Source organism: Felis catus, chromosome E2 (assembly GCF_018350175.1).
Source record: "Felis catus isolate Fca126 chromosome E2, F.catus_Fca126_mat1.0, whole genome shotgun sequence".
NCBI lineage: Eukaryota > Metazoa > Chordata > Mammalia > Carnivora > Felidae > Felis > Felis catus.
The window spans coordinates 49,187,164-49,210,685 of NC_058382.1; the positions used below are offsets into that span (position 1 = coordinate 49,187,164).

Sequence of the window (23,522 nt, forward strand, 5' to 3'; positions counted from 1 at the left end):
CTTAAGTTTATTCCTAGGTTTTGGGGTTTTTTGGTGCAATTTTAAGTGGGACTGTTAATTTCTCCTTCTACTGCTTCGTCATTAGTATACAGAAATGCAACAGATTTCTGTACACTGATATTTCATCCTGCCAATTGACTGAATTCATTTATCAGTTCTACCAGTTTTTGGTGGCCTTTGGGTTCTCTACATATAGTATCATGTCATCAGCAAACAGTGAAAGTTTTACTTCTTCCTTACCAATTTCGATGCCTTTTATTTTTATATTTTATTTCTCCTGTCTGATTGCTGTGGTGAGAGTGGACATCCCTGTCTTGTTCCTGACCTCAGGGAAAAACCTCTCAGTTTTTAAGGATGATGGGTTTTCCATATATCACTTTTATTGTGTTGAGGTAGGTTCCCTCTAAATCTACTTTGTTGAGGGTTTTTTATCATGAATCGATGTTGTACTTTGTCAAATGCTTTTTCTGCATCTACTGAAATGACTATGCTTTTTATCCTTTCTCTGAGATAATATATCACACTGGTTAATTTGTAAATAACAGATCACCCTTGTATCTCAGGAATAAATCCCACTTGATCATGGTTAAAATTTTTTTAAGTGTATTATTGGATTTGGTTTGCTAATACTCTGTTGAGGATTTCTGTATCTATGTTCATCAGAGATATTAGTCTATAGTTCTCTCTCTCTCTCTCTCTTTTAGTTCTCTTTTTTTGTGTGGTGTCTTTATCTGGTTTTGGTATCAGGGAGGCACTTGCCTCATAGAATGAATTTGGAAGTTTTCCTTCCTCTTCTATTTTTTGGAAAAGTTAGAAGAATGGTTATTAACTCCTCTTTAAACTTTGGTAGACTTCACCTGTAAAGCCAACTGGTCCTGGATGTTGGTTTGTTGGGAGTTTTCTGAGTAATCAGCAAAGGTTTTTTTTTATGTTGTTTTTTTTTTTAATTTATTTTTGAGACAGAGAGAGACAGAGCATGAGCAGGGGAGGGGCAGAGACAGAGGGAGACACAGAATCCGAAGCAGGCTCCAGGCTCTGAGCTGTCAGCACAGATCCTATGCGGGGCTCAAACTCACAGACAGTGAGATCATGACCTGAGCTGAAGTCGGATGCTCAACCGACTGAGCCACCCACGCGCCCCGCAAAGTTTTAAATACAATCATATATTAACTGCGACACCTACAAAGTAAGCTTTTTAAACAAAATTGCCCTCTCCACACAGCTACCATGTAAAAATGCTAAGTATTTGTTGGACCAAATATGAAAAAATAAGGAAGAAAATGAAAATCACCTGTAATTCCACTAGTCAGCGACTACCTGTATTTTTTTTTCACTTTGCAAAAATATAATCACCATAATGTACTTTCACATGACAAAATATTATGTGCACTTTAACATCAGTTTAAACAAATGTGTAGAATTCTATCACATGAATATGCCAGAGTTTACTCAATCAGTTAATTCTCTCAGTTTGGATTATTAACAATGCTTACATTTTTTTTTTTAAGTTTCTTTTTGAGGGGGAAAGAGAGAGAGACAGAGCACATGAGTGGGGGAGGGGCAGAGAGAGAGACACACAGAATTTGAAGCAGGCTCCAGGCTCTGAGCTGTCAGCACAGAGCCCAAAATGGGGCTCAAATCCAGGGATAAGATCATGACCTGAGCCGAAGTCGGATGCTTAACAAACCAAGCCACCCAGGCCCCCTGGATTATTAACAATGTTTAAATGAAAAGTCTCATTAAATAAATCTTTGCACGCATTTCTTCACAAATTGTTTCTTTAGAATAAATGCCTGCAGATTTACTTTTGAAGGCTTTTAAAGCATAGTGCCAAAGGCCTCTAAAGAGTTGTGTTGGTGTACATTCTTACCAGCAGTGTTGTGAGAAAACCCAAGTCCCTACACTCTTTCAGTGGGGGGATATATATATTTTTAATGTTCTTAAAGTTTATTTTAAGTAGTGTTATTACCAATTGTTCTTGGGCTTCCAAAATGCTGATAATTTCTTGCACAGCACTACATGTGCAAAGCTTCACTTAGGAATCTTCCATGGAGAGTGCTGCTGTAGGAGGGCTTAGCGACACGAACAAACAAACGGGGGAACAAATGGCAACACTTAAGCCGTGTGCCAGATGCTCTTTTCTGTTATTGCTTTGTTTAAAGTATCATTACGCCTATTCTAGGGAAGAGGAGATTAAGACTTGGAGAATGTTCCAAGTGGTCTTGAACTATATACAAAAAGTAAGATGAGGAATTCCTGACTAAGGTATTTAGCAGCAGAGGCAGGCAGTAAATGTAATCCTTAGGGAAGAATCTGAATACGCTACAAAAATTCCAGGGACTCACTCTGCTGGGGTCTGCCGCCCACACCAGGTGTGAGGTATTACTGGAGGGCTATAGGTTTCTCTATGACTTTTGATTTGGAGAGGGATTAAGACACCATGGTCTTCTTCCCTGGGTCACGCTACTACAGCCTTAAGTGTCAGAGCTGATTCCAAGTTGGTGGGGATAGCTAAGTGCTCCTGCAGAAGGAAAAGTCACTCCATTCCTTCTGAATTTACCTGTTCTAATCTGCACATGGCACTCAGGCCCTGAAAGCAGAAACTTACAAGAGGTACAGGGCACAGAAGAAATGAGCGGCAGGGTCTACCACCTGTCATCCTTCTTTCACCTTTCCCTCCCCCCCCCCCCCTTATTTTAGACCAAGAGAGCGAGCGGGGGAGAGGGGCAGAGGGAAAAACAGAGCGAATCTTAAGTAGGCTCCATGTTCAGTGTGGAGCCCAATGCAGGGCTCGATCCCACGACCCAGGGATCATGACCTGAGCTGAAATCAAGACTGGGCTCAATTGAGCCACCCAGGTGCCCCTTCCCCCCGTTTTGAGGAAGGAGATTTTCATGATCCAGGTGTCAGTCTTCCCAGAATGAAAATATTATGTGATGAAACACTGGTTAATATTCCTTAGATTACAGGACAGAAACTTGACTTTAGCTGGCCAACTAAAATTGAAAACTAACGTTATCACTGAGAAATCCACTGGAAACTAATTTAGGCATGGCTGAACTGAGGGTCAGGAATCCGTCTTCCTCCACTGCTTAGCTCTGCTTTCTTGTGCACTGACTTCATTTTTAGATAAGCTCTCCCTACCCTATAGTTGAGAAGGTTCATTCAGTGAACCTCGGGCCTACACTCACTGAGCTAGCTGAAGTTGGAATTAGTTGTTGCTCTGAAACCGCATTTAAAAAAAACGTTCATTTATTTTCAAAAGAGGGTGAGAGAGAGAGTGCAAATGGGGGAAGGCAGAGAGACAGAGAGGGGGAGACAGAATCCAACGCAGGCTCCAGGTTCTGAACTGTCAGCACAGAGCCTGACGCGGGGCTCAAACCCACAAACCGCGAGATCATGACCTGAGCCGAAGTCGGACGCTTAGCTGACTGAGCCACCCAGGCGCCCCTCCAAAACATCAAGAACACACCATGTAGACCTCCCTCAGAAGACATCAGACGTGTACTTATAAATCACAATGGGAGACCGATTGCCAGTGATCCCCAGTACGGTCCAAGTAAAGCCCGAGAACCACATTAAGTGTGACTCATACCTCCTTTTTCAGATTTGCCAGGTAGTCAGATTCTTGTCACCTACCTTTTCATTTGCTCATGTTCACTAGTGTCCAGAGCTCTCAGGGTTCGGGCATAAAGAACCACGATGTCACTGTGCTTGGCTTTCTTGTTGCACTAAAGAGCCCAACAAGACAAAGTTAGTGTGGTTCTAGGAACCCTGACCTAACATGCTGACTGTGCACATGCACAGTCCTTATGTAGGGTTCTTACCTGAGGACATTTTCGTGTCTGTCCCTTGAGCCACTTAGAAATGCACTTATACCCAAAGAGGTGCCCACAGCGTAACGCTGAGAGTCGGTGATCCCCAGCATTGGTCCAAAGTTCCAAACATATTGTGCAAGTGTCCCCTTCTTCATCATCCATAGGAACAGAAGATGGAAGAGGACTGGTCTTCTGGGGAGACTGGACGGAAACCAGAATACATTCAAATTAGAGAGAATGCATATCGGTCTTGAAGAGGATGTGCGACTGTCACATCAACAAAACCACACAAAAACAATACAAACCCAACTGAAAACACTGTAGCAAAACCGTAACAGTTCGGAATCACTTGCCATTCTTTGTTAAGACGCAAGCTGCCCAAATGTTTCATAACAAGCCAGGAAAATACTACCATCCTTTCATCTTAGGAAATTCTTGGATATTTTTTTCATGCAAATGAAGAAAAGGAGCTATGTTTACAAAGATACAAAACAGAACAAAACAGACCTGGCAGTTACCCAGATAATCAACAACAGGGAATAACAGGTTTGTTATACGTTCAAAATTAGATTCCTAATCAACTCAAGCAGTTATACTTGGCTCATGTAAATCAAAATTAAAAACAAAAACAGAAAAACAAAGGATATAAACAGCTTACCAAAAACTACAAATGGTTTGTTAAGTGTTTATTTATAACTGAAAAATGCAAATTAAAGTAAGAGATCATTTTTTCATTTATTAGATGGTATAAGCTGATGTCTGATGACACCAAGCAATGTTGAGGGTTAATGAAGAAATGGGCATGTTTATATATTGTTGCTGCAGGTAGAAAGTGACACAAATTGTCCATGGCATTATCTATAAAGACTAAAATACGTGTATCTTTCCTTTTTTAAAAAATGTCTATTTATTTTGAGAGAGACAGAGAGGAGAGAGCATGTGCATGTGAGCGGGGGATGGGCAGACAGAGACTCCCAAGCAGCTGTCAGCGTAGAGCCTGATGTGGGCTCAATCCCACAGGCCATGAGATCATGACCTGAGCCAAAATCAAGAGTTGGATGCTTAACCGACTGAGCTCCCATGTATCTTTCCTTTGACAGAGCAATCTCTCTGCTAAAATATACCTAGCATATATTCGTCACAAATACTTGCAAGACAACTGTACAAAGCACGCACTTGTACCAGGGAAGGAAGGAAGGAAGGAAGGAAGGAAGGAAGGAAGGAAGGAAGGAAGGAAGGAAGGAAGGGGAGAGCAAGAGAAAGAAGAAACAACTATAGTGTATGTGACAAAAGAGTTGACCAAAAATTTATTTATAGATGGGACACTATGCAGTGATTCATGAGAGTCAACTTTATGTACTGATAAAAGGTATAATCAAAACTTAACCTTGTTAGGTAGGTAGGACAAGTTATCCTCACATCTACCCCTACTTTTTATTTTTTAATGTTTATTTATTTTTGAGAGAGAAACAGAGAGACAGAGCACGAGTGGAGGAGGGGCAGAGAGAGAGGGAGACATAAATCCAAAGCAGTCTCCAGGCTCTGAGCTGTCAGCGCAGAGCCTGACATAGGACTGGAAACCATGAGCTGTGAGATCATGACCTCAGATCATGACGTCCAAGTAGGACGTCTAACGCCTGAGCCACCCAGGTGCCCCTACCCCTGCTTTTTTAAACCTATGAGGAAGCAGCCACATAAATAAGTGGACTGGATCCACACGCTGACCTCCCACCTACAAAGTCTGCAAACTTTCCACTTTAGCCTGCAGCCTCTTCTTTAAATGCAAATCACCACTTCATTTAAAAGGATGCTCATATTACCTGTTTGGGAAGGGTCTCTCCTTCACGGATACTTGTAACTTCTTGTTCTGCTGAGGTTCCTCCTACTTGGTCTGCCAAGTCATTTCCAGAAATGATAAGATTAGTAACGCACAAAAGAAGACAGAAGTCAGGAATGAGAGTCTAGCAGGAGAGCCTAGCGTATCACAGCTTTCCATTTCTAATTGGTAGTATTAACTTTCCTAAGTTGTGACAGTGAATTTATTTTTTAACTTATTTTGGATATTTTCAAATATGCATAAAACCAGACTGAACAGTATAAATAACATGTAAGTACTCATCACCCAATTAAAAAAAAAAATCGATCTTGTCGCCAATCTTTTCCCAACTAAGCCCCCCCAGCCCCATTATTTTCTTTTACAAAGCTTAACAACAAACTCTAAAATGTCATTTCACTTATAAAAACTTCTGTAATACTAACTGATAAAGATTTCTTTTTACATCAACACTATCCTTATCACGCCTAACAAAACTAATAATCTCTTAATACTAATACCCAGTTCATATTCAAAATTTCCCAGTTGTTTTCAAGTTACTCATTACACTACATTTATTGCTATCAGAATCTAAGCAAGGCCTCCACAACGAGTTTGACTGTTACATATGTGACGTTTTTTTTCACTCTAACAATTCTTCATTTTTATCCCTTCCCTGTCACTGATTTGTTGGAAGATATCTGGTCATTTGTCTTATGAAACACTCTAATCCCAAATTTGCCTGACTGCTTCCTTGTGGTATTGCTTAACTATTTGCTCTATCACCGATATTTCCTATAAACTGGCAGTTAAACCTAAGGGCTTCAGTGGATTCAATTCTGTTTTCTGGCAAGAAGAGGGGCAGCAAGAATACTTCTTTGGTTGTATGCTTCTTCTTTTTTTTTAATTTTTTAACATTTGTTCATCTTTCAGAGACAGAGACAGAATGCAAGCAGGGGAGGGGCAGAGAGAGAGGGAGACACAGAACCGAAAGCAGGCTCCAGGCTGTGAGCTGTCAGCACAAGAGCCCGACACGGGGCTCAAACCCACGAACTGTGAAATCATGACCTGAGCCAAAGTCAGACGCTCAACTGACTGAGCCACCCAGCACCCCTCCCCCCCCCCACCGACCAAAGTTTTTTTTTTTTTTGTAATTTTACTGTACTGCCTCTAGACTTCAAAGTGCTCCCTACTTCTGGGTTTTATCACATCTATTATTCTAATAATAGAATGGTTTCTTTTTTTACACTAGGTCTCTGATCCACTTATTTCTTAATTTTATAGTGTGAGGAATGAATCCAGTTTTTACAATATTAATTTAAAAGTCTCCCTTTTCCCCACTATTTGAGATATTCTCTTTCCAATATACTAGAACTTCATGTATGTTTAGATCTTTTTTCTAGATGTTCCAATGGAACACATTTTAGATTTAAATGGTTGCATCTCTGGTATTATTTACCTTGTTCTTCTACTTACTGCAAACTGGGCAACCTGGTTATTATCTCTAGAGTCTTAAACAGACTCAGGGATTTGGGTGGCAGTAACAGTATTTCCTAAGTGCTATGGATGTTTCTTTCTTTTTTTAAATTTTATTTTTAAGTAACCTCTACACACATCATGGGCTTAAACTTACAACCCTGAGACCAAGAGTCGCTTGCTCTGCTGACTCAGCCAGCCAGGCGCCCCTCTATGGAGATTTCTGATCGCAACACATCAAAATGCACATTATGGTCTGGTGGTGTCAGCCTGCTTCCTCCATTGAAAGGAATCCCATCAACCTTTCAACCTAATGGTTTTAGGATCCACTGCTGATCTTTGCCTAGATACAGAATTCCATGAGGAGTCACACAATTATGACTTTTTCCTGTCATCTCTGCTCCAATATTAGCTGGAGTTTTTCTATTTCAAAGAACTTCCTTGGGGGTAGGTGGGAGAAATGAAGAGGCAAAGAGAATTTTTAGGGCAGTAAGAGTACCCTGTATAATGATGGGGATGTCATTACACGTTTGTCGAAACCCACAGAATGGAAAACCTGAGGTGAACCCTAAGGTGAAGCACGGACTTGGAGTGAACATGCCACGGATTAGATGCACCATTCTGGCGACCGGTGCTAACAGGGAGGCTGTGCACGTGTGAGGACAGGAGTGTGTGGAAATCTCCACGCTGTCCTCTCAATTTTGTTGTGAACCTTAAATACTCTTAACAAACAAACAAAACCTCCTTCATCAGCCAATATTTGGTTTTCCTGAATACAGTTCACCCAGGGAAAACAGGATAAATGCGTAATCCTTTATTTACCAGTTTTCAGAGTAATGCGTCAGGGCTCTAATAACTTAGGATGCTGATAAGTGAGCTTTTAAAAAAGCACATAACTATGAATTAGGATTTTTCACAGATTTGATGTATTTCAACCTATATCTCAATCCATACTCCAAGACTGCACCCATTATTCGTTTTGATGCTCAAACTGTCCCATCTTGAAGCCACTTAGGAGCCCCTTTAAAGTTGCTCCTACGCCTACCGACCTGATGACTCTCTGAGAGATGGCTCCCTTGCTTTCTAGCACAAACGCCCTAGGCTCATTTTGTATATTTCCTATCCCAGTCTTGGAAAGCCACTTCTCCAAGAAGTCCTGGGTCCCTTTAGTGGGAAAAGACCATAATCTGGGGTATCAGAGGGTAAGCAGGACATATGCTCCAGGGTCTCTACCCACTACTGCTAAACATAGCTCTACTTGCATAACACATGGCATTATAGTAGGACTTAAAAACTGGCCGACTAGACAGGGTACCGAATTTACAACGCTTTTCTTTAAATAAAGAACCTACTACCTTATAAGATGTCAAAGAAGATGAAAGAGAATATAAAATGCCATCACAAAGTGACCAACTGACTGGGTCACAGATCACATTAAATTTCAAGTCAGATCAAATCCTCTATATGGAATCATGGCCAGTGAAAGCTTTGTACTGTATGAAGCAGGAATCTACTGACATCTGGGGGCAAAAGGGAAAGTATCACATCACAAGTCTAGACTTTCTAGCTTTCTGGGTATTAGCCCTGTGAATCCAAAACTGAGCAACATACTCACCTTCTATAACAACGGCTCTAGGTTCCTCTCCCTGGACAACAACCTCCTCATACTCTGTGGAGCTGTCGGAATCAGAACTACTGGAGACCTGCAAGTCCTCAGAGACAGGATTCCTGGTCTCTGAACCATGAGACGTGGTTGGCAACTGAGGCTGGGTCCGGCTCACTTGAAAGTAAGCATCCAATGGTGCTCTGGACCTACGTAAGCAAAAAGACAACAGAATTACATACAGTACCATGGACCATCAACACAAGAAAAAGCCACAGTAATCTGAGAGTAAATCCTGGTCATTTCAACCCATCTCCAGGCAGTTAAATGTGCCTTTGAACACTGAAGCACAAATAGCAGTTTTAGGCAGATGTTGGCTGGCCCGGATATTCTCTTTTCCACTCAATTATTACATTAGCCACACTGGAGGTTGACTCTTGCTAAAACCAAATTCTACTTTACTGGCCTTTGGCCGTGTGTCAGTATCTTTTAAGGGACACAACTCAGCAATCTGTCTCCTGATATTAGGGGTTGAAAGAGAGTGGGAAAGAAGAAAAAGGGCTCTGCTGATCAAAAATGGCCTCAAGGGAATTCTGCTCCTGCAACAACACAGACCAAGGTCCTTCGGGGTAGAATGTGAAGTCCTGCTTCAGTCATCATGGTTTTACCTCTTATTTCAAAACATTATTTTTCTTTTTAAGTTTAAATAATGTCGGCATGATATCAAAAATTAACTCAAGATGAGAAGAGCAGGGAGCAGAATTAACCCTATTCTGGCTGGCTGAATTTTAACCATACCCATTACTGTGCTGTAGTTTCATTCACAACCCACCTATCAAACCACACCCTACTTACAGCACAGAATGACATCTGATAGTAAAAATCAGAAAGGTGTTCTGTACTTCCTCTAGCTGATAATTATAAAGTATTACTGAAAGGTAATCCACTTTTAAGTTTCAATAACTGTCTTTATAACATTAAGATACATTATTACCCAGAAACATTGTTGGAGACTGCTCACTCAGAAAAAAATTGATTTCTTCTAGTTCGGCTACAATTTATGGCAAACTAGGGTGTTCTATTAAAAATGATGATAGAATGGAACAAAATAAATATTTGGTATCTAATTCAACAGAAGATACACCTTTGTAAAAAAAAGAAAGAAAGAAAGAAAGAAAGAAAGAAAGAAAGAAAGAAAGAAAGAAAGAAAGGTGAATAAATTGAAATGAGAAGTAGCAATTGTGAATCCTTTTTGACTCACAATTTAAAAGTGTGCCGTTCAGGGCACCTGGGTGGCTCAGTCGGTTAAGCGTCCGACTTCAGCTCAGGCCACCATCTTGCAGTTTGTAGGTTTGAGCCCCACATGGGGCTCTCTGCTGTCAGTGTGGAGCCTGCTTCAAATCCTCTGTCTTCCTCTCTCTCTGCCCCTCCCCTGCTTGCACTCTTTTGCTCAAAAAATAAAAAATACGAATTTAAAAAAAGTACACCAATTCAGTGGTTTTCAGCATAACTACAGGTTAGATAACCATCACCACTATCTTCTTCCAAAACATTTTCGCCATACCTAAAAGGAACCCTGTACACATATAACCAGTCCTTCCTTCTTCTCCCCTTTCTGCAACCTCTAGCAATCACTAATTTAATTTCGGTCTCTGTGGACTTGCCTATTCTGGACATTTCATATGGTACAATCATAATATATATGGCCTTTTGGGTCTGGTCTCTTTCATAACTTCATGATATATACAAGGACCACGTCACCTGTGAATAGCTATAGTTTGATTTCATCCTTTCTAATTGGAATGCCTTTTCTTTCCCTTTCTTTCTCTTTCTCTCTTTCTCTCTTTCTTTCTAATTGCTCTGGCAAGAACCTCCAGTACAACAGCAAACAGAATTGGCAAATTCTTGTTCCTGACCTTAGGAGCAAAGCTTTCAGTCTTTAGTAAGTTAGTAAGTTAGATGAGGGTTTTTTTTATTCATGGTCTTTATCAGGCTGAGGAAGTTCCCTTCCACTGCTAGTCTGTTCTTTTTATCATTAAGGAGTTTTGTCAAATGCCTCTTCATCTATTAAGATGTTCATGTTTCTTTCCCCTTTATTGTATTAATATAGTATCTCACTATTTATTTTTTTTAACGTTTATTTATTATTGAGAGACAGAGACAGAGCATGAGCAGGGAGGGACAGAGAGAGGGGGAGACACAATTCAAAGCAGGCTCCAGGCTCTGAGCTGTCAGCACAGAGCCCGACGCAGGGCCTGAACCCACAAACTGTGAGATCATGACCCGAGCTGAAGTCGGACACTTTACCGACTGAGCCACCCAGGGACCCTATTTTTTTGTATGTTGAATCAGCCTTCCTTTCCTAGAACAAATCCTGTTTGGTATTAGTGTATAATCTTTTTTATATGTTGTCGGATTCAGTTTGCTAGTATTTTGTTGAGAAACGTTGTATCTACATTCATAAATTACCAATAAACGATATTGGTCTATAGTTTTCTTGTGATGCCTTTATATGTTTTTGGTATTGGAATAATACTGACCTCAAAGAATCAGGAAGTATTCCCCCTGCTTCCATTTTTTTGAAAAGTTTGTTAAGTATTGGTGTTATTTCATTTTTTCTTTTAACTGGGAAAATAACTTTATTTTCTTTAGGTGTATGGACAGATGTTTAGTCTCAGAATGTTTGGAATTGCTTCTCGGTACCAGCAGCCTTGGTGACTTTGAGCTCAGGGAAGCACACAGACTTGCTCAATGGCTAGCCCTCGCCCACTGTTACATTGTTGCCAGTCTAGACATCCCCGAAGCAGGGGGACAGGTACACAGACAAGCTCTGGTGGCGTTTTTCAAAGCAGTTGTATTTTTGGAGGTAGTGGAAGTAGGCTCAGTGGATGACAATGGTTCTTTTCATCTTTATCTTCGTCACCAGACCAGACAGAATCTGCCCTCGGATGGAGACCTTAGGAGTAAAGGGGCATTTCTTGCCAGTACAGGTGCACTCAATGGCCTCCTTGGGCATCTGGAAGCCCCAACCAATGTTTTTGTAGTATCACAGGAACTTCTCCTTGCTGGTTTCTCCAAACAAAACCCTCGTTTTTTGTTTGTTTTTTAATGTTTATTTTGAGAGAGTGAGAGAGAGAGAGAGTGAGAGAGAGAGAGAGAGAGAGAGCGTGCGCGAGCAGGAGAGGGGCAGAGAGACAGAGAGAGAGAATCCTAAGTAGGCTCCACATTGTCAGCACAAAGCCCAATGTGCTCGATCCCACAATCCATGAGATCATGACCTGAGCCAAAATCAAGTCAGACGCTCAACTGACTGAGCCACCCAGGTGCCCCTAGCAGAACCCTCTTCTTATTTTGAAAGATAATTGGCTGCTTTTGGTAGGCATGCTCAGTCAGAATGTCTGCCATCTTCCCAATCGTCTGAAAAAAGGAAAGTCCAGAGGGTGTCTGGGCTTCCTCATCAACTGCCTATTGATTTCACCTTTAAACATTTGGTAGACTTCACCGGGGAAGCCACTTACTTCTGGGCTCTTCTGTGTGAATTTTGTTTTTAAATTACTAATTCAATCCCTTTATTTGTTAATCATCTATTCAGATTTTCTTTCTCTTCTTGAAAGAATACTGATAAACATGTCTTCTCAGAAGTTTGTCAATTTCACCTAAATTATCTAATTTCTTGGTATAACCCTGTTCACAGGGGTGCTTGGGTGGCTCAGTCAGTGGAGCATCCGACCCTTGATTTTGGCTCAGGTCACAATCCCAGGGTCACAGGATTGAGCCCCACATGGGGCTCTGTGCCAGGTGTGGAGCCTGCTTGGGATTCTGTCTCTCTTCCTTTGCCCCTGTCCTCTGCTCTCTAAAACACCAAAAAAAATCCCAAAACAAAAACAAAAATGTTCACAGTATTCCCTTATAAAATTGCTTTCTTCTGTAAGAGTGATAGTGATGTTCTTTCACTCCTGATTACTCTGGGTCTTCTCTCTTTCTTGGTCAGTCTACCTAGAAGTTTGTCAATTTTGTTGATTTTTCAGAAAACCAACTTTTGGATTAGCTGGTTTTCTCTCTTGGTTTTCTATTTCTATGAAATCTGTTTCATTCATATCTGCTCTAATGGTCATTATTTCCTTCTTTCTGCTTGCTTGCTTTGAATTCTGGATTTTTTATTTTGTTTGCTTTTCTTTTTCTAGTTCCTTAAGCTAAGTTATTGAGTACTTTATCCTTTCTTAGCACGGCATTTAACAGCTATACATTTCCTTCTAAACACTGCTTTAGCTGCATCCTAAAAGTTTTGGTATACTAGGTTTTTCTTTTAATTCATCTCAAAGTATTTCCTAATTTTTCTTGGGATTTCTTCTTTGAACTCTTGGTTATTTAGGAGTTGTGTAATTTCTGCATACTTGTGAAATGCCCCAAATTCTTTGTTACTGATGTCCAGTTTCATTCTGTTGTGGTCAGAGAACATATTTTATATGATTTCAATCCTTTAATTTTATTGAGTCTTGTTTTATGCCCTAACATATGATCTGTCCTGGAAAATCCTCCGTGTGCACTTGAGAAATAGGGATACTCTGCTATTAAGTGAAATTTTCTATTAGATCTAGTAGGGTTACAGTATTGTTCAAGTTTTCTGGCTCCTTGTTGACTTTCTCCCTAGTTGTTAAACTCATTATCAAAAGTGGAGTACTGACATCTCCTATTATTACCAGTGAATTATAGATTTCTACCACCAATTATGACAGTTTTTGCTTCATGTATTGGGGGCACTGTTACAGGGGCATATAGGTTTATAATTTTTATATCTTCTAGATGGATTGGCCCTTTTATCATTATAAAATGTCATTCTTGACTCTTATAACAATCTTTAAAAAAATTTTTCTTTAAAGTTTATTCATTTTGAGAGGGAAGAGCATAAGCACAAGGTGGGGAGGGGCCGGGAGAGAAAGGGAGAAAGAGAGAGAATCCCAAGCAGGCTCCACACCATGAGCACAGAGTCCAATGCGTGTCTTGAATGCACGAACCTTGAGATCTTGACCCAAACTGAGGTTGGACGCTTAACCGACTGAGTCACCCAGGCACCCTGACTCTTATAACAATCTTGGTCTTAAGGTCTATTTCATCTGATATTAGTACATTAACTCCTACTCTCTTATGGTTACTGTTTGCATAATGTTATTTTGGTCCATCCTTTTACTCTCAACCTACTAATATCTTTGAATCTAAACTGTCTTGTAGACAGAATACAGTTGGATTAAAAAAAAAAACAAAACAACTCAATGCTGCTGATCTGCACCTTTTGATTTGTGTTTAATACAACTGCATTTAAGGCAGGATTTATATCTACTGTTTTGCTGTTTTCTTTCTTTCTTTAAGATGTCTTTTATTTTTAAGCAAACTCTACACCTAACATGGGCCTCAAACTCACAACTGTGAGATCAAGAGCCACAGGCTGAAACTGAGAGGCACCCTTGCTTTGCTCTTTTCTATAAGACTATGTCTTTTTTGTTCATATAGAAATGTCTATTCCAAATTCTAATAGAAAAGTTTAGGGGTGCCTGGCTGGCTAGTCAGTGAAGCGTGTGACTCTTGATGTTGGGGTTGTGGATTCAAGCCCCGTGTTAGGTGCAGAAATTACTCAAAAATTTAAAAAATCTTGGGACACCTGGGTGGCTTAGTCTGGTGAACATCCAATTCTTGATTTCAGCTCAGGTCATTATCTCAGGGTTCAAGAGTTTGAGGAGCCAATAAGTCTCCTGGTCTTCGCTGAGTGTGTGACTGTGTGTGTATGCTGGGGCACACCTTCAGTAATCAGCCAGGCAGGTGACAATTCTTCCTGCTTGTGCAGAGCCTCAACGCCAATAAGAGTCGAGGAATTAGTGCCTTCTTAGGTCTTTCCTGGGCGCGGGCACAGTTGTACACAGCCCTTGGCATATGTGTGGCCTTCTAGATTTCTAAGAATATGTCAGAGCTTTTCAAAACCCCTACGAAGATCTCATTCCTTAGCTCTTCCTTTTAAGCTTTTTGGTTAGTTTAGTTTGCCCCAGTCGTTACGCACCACCTCAGGCAGCCTCTGGGGAACAGGCTTTCAGGCTTTTTAGACTGGGCCTAAGTGCTAAATCAGGAATAGCCCTGCAGGTGAGATCTTCTAGGAAACCACCAAACAGGACAAAGAAAGGGAATTCTCTGGGAATGAGGCTCTGAAGGAACTCCCATTCCGTTCTACTCCCTCACGTTTTCACCGTGATCGCAGGCAGTGGCTTTTCATGGTTACACTAAGCCAAAGAGGGATCTGGGAGCAAGGAATGTCACGAAGCTTACTGTTCTACTGACATCAGCTGTTTGGTTTGGTTTGGTTTTTAATATTCGCTCCCTGAAAATGGTGTAAGTATCTGTTTAATTCCCAGCATCCTGCAAGTTGATTCTGCTAAATTTTGCCAACTGTTTCAGAGGTCCGGCCATTTTTACTGATGTCACTCAGGTTTTCTTTTTAAAAAATACTAATAAGCAACTTTATCAACTTATTTTTGGGAATTGTGTGTGAACAGCAGCTTTAGCTACCATGAGACCAGCACATAAGAACAGTATTTCTTAAGTACATTTTAATCAAATGAAATCCACACTAAAGTGAGGCTGAGGGGCTACTGGGCATGCACACTGAGCATTCCTGCATAGAAACTGGTAAAAAAAAAAATCAAGTGATTAAAAAACACTCATTAAGACAGTAAAAGGCATTTCCAAAGTCAGATGGGGACACAGGAAAGGGGACTATCGTCATGAGGAAGTGCTAGGTTGGGTGTCTTTGGGAGTACAACCTTGAAACCCAAGAAATCCTCTTTCCCTCCACTTATTATCTCTGAATTAAAAACCAGTGTTAGTTCTTGCCCCTTGCCTAGCCTCTATAGTCCCAGATTCCATAAGCTCCATGAAAACAGGTACCCTGATCTGTCCTGCTCACAATGTATCTCCAAGGCAAAGTTCAGTCTCTCCTAGAGTGGAATGTCAGAAATATTTGATGAATGAGTGATGATGCTGACAGCCAGAATCAGAATCAAGCAGCCTCAAACAAAGAAACGGGAAAGGAGTTTGTGATCTTGGCTGAGAAGCCTGTTAGGAAAATACCTCATTACCCAGTTTTCTCTGACTCTGGCTTCTCGGTGGATGGAGTCTGAGGCACAGCTGCTCACCCTGGCCCAGGCTGTCAGCACCTGGCCCAGAAATGGTCTATCAGGGGAGTAAATGCCAAACACCACAGTGAGAAATTCACGTTAAGAATTCAGAAGGTAAAGGGGCGCCTGGGTGGCTCAGTCGGTTAAGTGTCCGACTTTGGCTCGGGTCATGATCTCGCGGTCCGTGAGTTCGAGTCCCGCGTTGGTCTCTGTGCTGACCGCTCAGAGCCTGGAGCCTGTTTCAGATTCTGTGTCTCCCTCTCTCTAACCCTCCCCTGTTCATGCTCTGTCTCTTTCTGTCTCAAAAATAAACGTTAAAAAAAAATTAAAAAAAAAAAAAAGAATTCAGAAGGTATAAAAAAATAATAAAAAGAAATTCAGAAGGTAAAATAAGCAATTGGTCCTGGAAAAGCTCATATTTTTATGTGAATTTAGTGTGGCATTTACTTACAACACAATATTCAGGGGGAAGAAGTTTCAATACCACATTTACGTGGCTCCAGAATCCATGTTCTCTCCAAGTAACTGCACAGTCCCTGGCCCCTTAGATTTATTCGCTTTGTACAGACAAACATACAGTTGTCAAAGAGCTCAACTAACATCCTTCAATATCTAGGTTCTGTAACCCAGTTTCTGAGCACAGAAGCAATTTTCTGATCAGCGTGTAGCTTCTGTGTATAAATACCTTTTAGGAGAATTATGCTAACGGTGCCAGCAAGAGAATCTGGTCTCTGTGGTATTTCCATTTGTCTCTGTAAATTGGCATCTGGTTTATAAGCATCACTCTCCTGTGAGTTGGTAAGTGTACCCCACCAAGAGCAATCAGCTCTGCCCCCAACTCCCCTCCCCCAAGAGAGTATACGAACATCCAAGGCTGAGGAATACTGTGAGGCCTCCTGGCAGTCAGCCAGTTCCTGGGGACACCATTCTCAACTCTCAGCACACTTACTTTGAAAGGCTCCCCAAACAGCACTGCAAGGTGCCTCCCCTATGACACAAACATACGAAATCTTATTCTGCCTTCACAATCAGAATGGCACCTTACATAACAGTAGCATGCGTGTGAAACTCCTGTCGACACAAAACGAAGCACATCAACCCTGATGGGTCACATCCAGAAAAGACCAGGCTCCGGAGACTGGACCAGCTGTAACAGAGCACCCTCCCCTTGCCCCAAACAGTAATCGTCAGAACCCAGGCAAAAGGATGCCAAATCCAGGATCAGAAGGCGCAATCCCAATTCCAGAGGTACCACAGTCAAAACACAAATGATTCCATCGGCTTCCTCATTTGTAAAACACAGTGAACAGGTGGCCTAGTTACTGCTTGTTAGTATCATCTCTTCATTTCCATAATGTAAGGAAAACACACGGATCTGACCGAAGCTTCCTCTGTCTGTATAGAAAACAAGTGAGATCAGGGTTCCAATACCAGCTCAACTCCATCCCTGCAGTGGCTATGAGACCCTGAACGAAACACTTTCTCAGGGTCCAAGTTTCCCTCACATATAAAATAAAGATCTTAAATTCAAACTACGTGAAATAAAGGGTTTCAAATAAAGGAGGAAGTTAAAAAACAGACAAGGCATAGACACCGGTTACTTTTCATAACGACCCTGTCAGGACCTGACAGCTAAGGTCTTCAAGAGGCAAGTTCAACCCAAAAACTATAAAAGAAAATTACTTTCAACTCTGCAACACACTCTCGGGTGAGGAGGGGTGGAATGTTTCCCCACTTAGCGAGATAAGCTCTAACTTTATCGACACCGTACTTTTCACAAGGCTTCTCTGAATCCAGCCCGCCCGTCTTCCAAAGTCTACTACCCCGTTACACGGAATGCCAATGAACAACGGATCCTGGATAGCCGAAGTGTGGACTCAGGACTTAAAAAGTACTTCTGCGACGTGCCAGCGATCTGAGGAAGAGCCACTTACTTCTCCAGAAGCCGGTGCCAACAAACCAGCACCTACTTTCCAAAGCACCTCAGTGTAACTGAGTCCCTCAGTTACTCTGTGAAGTGAATAAGGCAAGCGCTTTCATTTTCATCTAACTCCCGAGGAAACGGGGGTTCAGCAAGGCCACCTGATTTGCCAAAAGTCACAGCGGCAGCCCTCGGCGCACTAGGGCCAGAACCGGCGTTGGCAACTCCCAGGGCGGCACCGATCCCGAGACGGACACGAGTTTTTACCTGGCACGGTCAGTCCTCTGAGATGCTCCGGGTCTTGACCTGCGGGAGGCAGACCCCCTCCTCCTGGCCCTCACTGGCCCCACGTTGTTGTCTGAAGGGGGCCTCAGGAACTCCAGCATGCCGTGAAGCCTCTGCAGCCCGCTGAGGAAGCTGTTCATCGACTCCAGTGACGACACTTGGACGGGGCGGTTAACACCAGGTCCCTGCCCGTGCTCCTCCGAAGCTCCCGGATGAACGTCCTCCACACCATCTTCTCCCAACCGCTCCACTTCCTCCGTCGGGTCCGCAGACACCTGCGGAGCAGGCTGGAGCGGGGGCGGCCCCCCGTGGCTGCCGGCCACTTCGGCAGGTAGAGGCTGGAGCGGGGACGGTCCCTCCTGGCTGCCGGCCACTTCGGCAGGGGCGGGCTGTTCTGCAGCATGATGCTCTAACTCCATCTCAAGACTATACTCCATTTCTTCATGAGCCATCACTGGGGAAGTAATGTTCGTAAAAAGTATCAGCAAAGGAGAGAAAACATGCCAGGTAGCCGATATAATCACATCTAAGTCTTCTAGATGTTCTGTTTAAGATCATTCTCGGCAAAACTGAAAATCTTCAAGAGATTTTAGTTACTTATTTTAGGTCAGAAGGGTTCGGCCATCAACTTTTTCCCTCCGTAACAAGTACTTATAAAACTAGCTTTCCGGCTTACCCTTTACAAATGTGAAGGCATGTGATCACAGATGTTTCTAAAGCAGAAACATCTAGGAAATAAGAGGGTTGAACTACTGTATCTGAAAGTAATTTCCCAGACCTCCTGCAGTTCTTTGTCATGACCTGAAAACAGAGATTTACCAAAACAAATGCACAGAACGCTACATCTGATTTTAGTGGGCAATATTCATCTTTCACAGCACCAAGTTACAAAGGATAAACAGAAAAAGGACATTTTTACACTTGCAAAATTAACTCAATACTAACTCAAAACAGAAATTTACCTAATTTTTCCAAAAAAGGCTGAGCAAACCTGATTTACTTCATCCTTGCCATTATTTTTGTTTCCCCTCTCTAATGCCATTTGTTAGCCCATTTAACAAATGTTTATTCAGTGCCTGTCATGTCCCTTTCCTTATTTGGTTCTTGTCTCTAATTCCACTATGTTAATCCATTCAAGAAATATTAAGCACCTGTTAAGTAGTCAGATCCCCCATAGAGGCAATGACAGGATAAAACTGTGTAAAGGATAAAATTCTGTCACAGAGTTTACATTCTAGCAAACACGAGAATAATCAAATAAATGTGGAAATTATACATGGTGATATTTGGTTTTGGGAGGAGTCGCGGATTACCATTTTAGATGCTCTTTCAGAAAGACTGAAAATTGAGCCCAGGCATGAAGGACTAAAAGAAGCTGGCCATAGGAAGAGCCAAAGAAGAGTTTCAGAAGGAAAACAGTACACAGCTCCCTGATGAGCATGGGTTTGGTAAAACAGAAACCAGACAGATGTAATGAACACAGTAATGAAGAGTGCAAGTATGGGATGAGGTTGATGAGGCCAAACACTAGCACTAAAAGCTTTGGTAAGGAGTTTCTTTTCTTTCTTTCTTTCTTTTTCTTTATTTGAAAGAGAGAGAGCGTGCACATGCACTAGCAGGGCAGAGTGGGAGAGAGAGAGAATATCAAGCAGGCTCTACGGTCAGTATGGAGCCCGACACGGGGCTTGATCTCACAACCCTGGGAACATGACCTGAGCTGAAATCAACAGTCAAGAGTCACCCGGGCGCCCCAGGAGTTTCTTTTATGTTAGGAATGGACTGTAGGGGGAGCAAGATTGCAAGTAAGCTAAGCCGTTTACAGACTACTTGTGGGAGTGCAAACTAGTGGTCCAGAAGCTTGGGCAAGAGTGGTAGCAGCGGAGATGGAAAGTAGTAGACAGCTGTAAGAACTGTCAGCATAGACATGTCACTTAAAATCATAGATTAAACTACCTAAGAAGGAAAGGGAGAGAAGAAAAGTGGGCCAAGGATTCAAAACCGAGAGGTTAACATTAAAAGGATAAGTTACAGGACAAGAGCGCAGAACAAAGGCTGTGAAGGAGGAGAAAACCTGGTAGAGCATGACGTCTCGGTCTTGGAAGAATGTTTCAAGGAGGGAATGGTCAAGTGTGTCTAGCGCAGAAGAATGGTCACTAGATTTAACAATGTAGCGAGGACACATAACCTAGAAAAGAGCAGTTTCCGCACAGCGAGGGGGCCCGAGGCCACACTGGGGTGGGCCAAGTAAGTAGATGGAATACAATACACATGCTGGATGAAGCACACGTATCTTTCTTTTTCTAGTCATTCCTGAAAACCCATTAACATGACAACTCCCCCCAACTGCATTAGAGAAAGGATAAAGGATAAATCACAAAGACAAAGCAAATTCAAACAGGGCATGAGACAATGCAATTTTTGCTAGAACTGGTAACTTCTTAGTAGAGCTGAAAAGATGAAGCCCAAATGACTGCAAAGAGGGGGTTACTGTGTGCTACAGAGAAGCAAGCGGACTCCCACCGAGGGGACTGCAGAAACCAGGCAACACAGAGGACAGTGTTGAACGTGGAGCTGAAGAACAGGACTGGTTGAAAGCCTGTCTCAAACGAACAAAAGCCAGCCAAACACACACCTCCTCCACCTCTGCTGTAGGAAGCTGGAGGTTTGTACCAGACAGGCTTAAGACCAGCATGGGTGACAGCAAAGCAGTGAAAATAAGCAGTTAAGTGCAAGTCTACAAACTGAACAGTGTGAGACTCTCCCAACTCTTCTCCTCACTTTTTCCCCCTGCACAAATCCGGGACACAATATTCTGGTTTATATACGTCCTCTACCTAAAGCAGGAAATTAGAGGACTCTTCTCTAGAAAAAAAAAAACCAACCTAAAAATACTGACAGTTGTGAATCCCCAAGAAAATGGGTGAGGCTCTGTCCCTCTATCTAACAGTAAAAGCCTACTACCTGATAGCTTGACAGGGTTCAGCCACTCATATAAAGCTTCCAAACAGCCTCAAGGGGGAGGGCAGGGGCTCTCCTTAAAAAGGAACTAATAGCCAAGGACCAACTGACATTTTGAGTAAAGCCTCCAAAATGAGGGAGAGACCAGAGCAGACAAACAAAAAACTTGGAGGGAAGAAAGGAAATTAATGCAAGAAACTGTAAAAAACAAAACAAAAACCAAAAACATATACAAACAAAAACAAAACAAAACAAAAAACTCCTCAAACTTACAAGAAAAGAATACCAGGGAGGAAAAAAGGACACATTGGAAAACAAGGAAGAGCTCTGGGAAATGAAAAATGACAGATGACAGCCAAAATAAAATATTTAATACAAGGATCGGAAAAAGTCGAGGAACTCTTTCAGAAAGTAGAATAAAAGATGATCAAAAAAAGACAGTAATAAAATAAAAATGTTAAGCCAGGATATTTCATTACCTTTAGTCCTGGAAAGAGAACTCAGAAAGTGGAGAAGAAACTAAAACAGGTTATAGAGGAATCCACTATAATGCCATTTTTAGGATAATGAAAAACATGAAAAATCATGCTACTATCTGGACTTATACAACTGTAGTACAAAACAAACCTGGGCATGAAAAATAACAAATTCAGGAAGAGAGTTCCGAGGTTCTCATGGGCTTCAACTCTATATATGTATGTATGTATGTGTGTGTGTGTGTGTCTATATATATACCTTTTTTTATTTCTTAAAAAAGAAAAAGAAAAAAGAAAAGGATGCAATTACAGCAAAAGGTTTGTTAGATCCAGATGGTGTGTGCACAGGTTTTTATTTTTTATTATTCTCCCTACATATCAGTATGATTAAATATTAGAAATGAAGTTTCTTCCCACCTTATGTCAGTTTTCATTTAAGAGCAACCAGTTTTCATTAGAACAGCAAAGCAGACAGCTGAATCCAACCGATTCATTACGGTATACACCGCAGCAACAAGTACACAGCAGGTGCTAAATACCTACTGAATTATCCACACACCTAGCGGCAGTCTGGAGCAAAGCTTCCCAACCACTGCGGGGAAATATACATCCTCCAGCCCAGGACTATGTCAGGAGTGACCAGAGCCAAAAAGCCACCCCAAGCCTTGAGCTGCCTTGTCCTGGACCTCGGCATGCCATACAAATGCCATTTTCTATGTGTGGCGTTTAAGTGGACGCTTAAGACGTTAATTTTCCACTTGTCATCTTTCCAAACTTTGTTACTCAGATGTAAGTCTGTAACAGGTGGGACGATGGCCGCCAATTACAGGATAAGGGGCCGAGGCATGCAGTCTAGCCTATGTGGTTCAAATCCCCGTACTACCTGTGGCACCTTAGGCCGGTTTCCTAGCCTCTCTGTTCAACTTGTTCATTTCTAAAACGGGGAATAAAAATATTTACTTTTTATTTATTTACTGAGTAAATAGTATTTACTGAGCGCCTGGGTGGCTCAGTCGGTTGAGCGTCTGACTTCGGCTCGGGTCATGATCTCACGGCTCATGAGTTCGAGCCCCCCGAAGGGCTCTGTGCCTGCACAGAGCCTGGAGTCCGCTTCGGATTCTGTGTCTCCCTCTTTCTCTACCCCTCCCCCGCTCATGCTCTGTCTCTCTCTCAAAAATAAACATTCAAAAAAATTTTTTGTAAGTATTTACGTCACAGTGTCGCTGCGAAGTAAAGCTGGATAAAACCAAAGAACAGGTTCCTCCGTGAACTTGAAAGTTACGCAAGTAACGGGCGCCCAGCGGGAAAGCAATTCTATTTGCACATGAAGAGCTAGGGGCTCGGCACCCCGGATGGAGAACGGCCGGCGGCGGACTCTTCTCCTGCCTTTCCTGCCTTCACCCCCACCTCCGGCACCTCCCCGGTCAAGCCAGAAAAAGCGTGGGTTCGGGGCCCTCAACCCCAACCGTTGGGGCCGCCCGGAGCCACCGAACCTCCCTATGCTGCCAGGTTCTGTGCCCGCCCGCAGCTCCCCTCGTGGGGGCGACCCCAGGCCCTGCAGCCAGGGATCCAGCCCGGGAAGTTATCCTGGAGCCAAGGCCTGGGTAAAGGCAAGTGCTCCCCTTACCTAAGGCCGGGGGATACACTGCAGGGCTTGCAAAATCGCTGCGGTGGCGGCCGTTTCTTCGGAAGAACTCGCACACTTCGGGGGCAGCAGCTACTTCCTGAGCAGCTCAAGCTGCCCGCCCGACTTGCGGGCGCAGCCTGCTCCTATTGGACAGCACTCCTAGACGGCAGCCAATACCCTCTCTTCTTCTTCCGTTGGTCTCCGCGGGCTGAAAAAGCGGCACTCTCATTGGCTGGTTCTTCATTGGCTTGTTCTTCGTAAACTGACTGCGCGAGGCCACGCGCAAGGGGTCCTTGTACAATTGGTAGAAATCTTCGTCCGTCACCTTGTGCCCAGCCCACAAAGAGAAGACTCCAACAAGGGTTTCCCCGCTCTTTATTTGAAC

The 23,522-nt window shown here is 42.5% G+C and overlaps 1 protein-coding gene and 1 pseudogene across 1 annotated transcript in view; both read right to left on the reverse strand.

Annotated features, from left to right (window-relative positions):
• The window catches only part of RFWD3 (ring finger and WD repeat domain 3), a 42,374-nt gene extending 19,081 nt beyond the window's left edge, over positions 1-23,293 (reverse strand). Inside the window, 6 exon segments of the mRNA XM_003998245.6 lie at positions 3,640-3,731; positions 3,828-4,019; positions 5,639-5,709; positions 8,723-8,919; positions 18,059-18,530; positions 23,138-23,293. Coding sequence (XP_003998294.2) covers positions 3,640-3,731; positions 3,828-4,019; positions 5,639-5,709; positions 8,723-8,919; positions 18,059-18,528 — 1,022 coding nt within the window. The 5' untranslated portion in view covers positions 18,529-18,530; positions 23,138-23,293.
• Positions 10,939-13,610, reverse strand: LOC111557996 (annotated as a pseudogene).
• Positions 23,294-23,522: the final 229 nt, after the last annotated feature.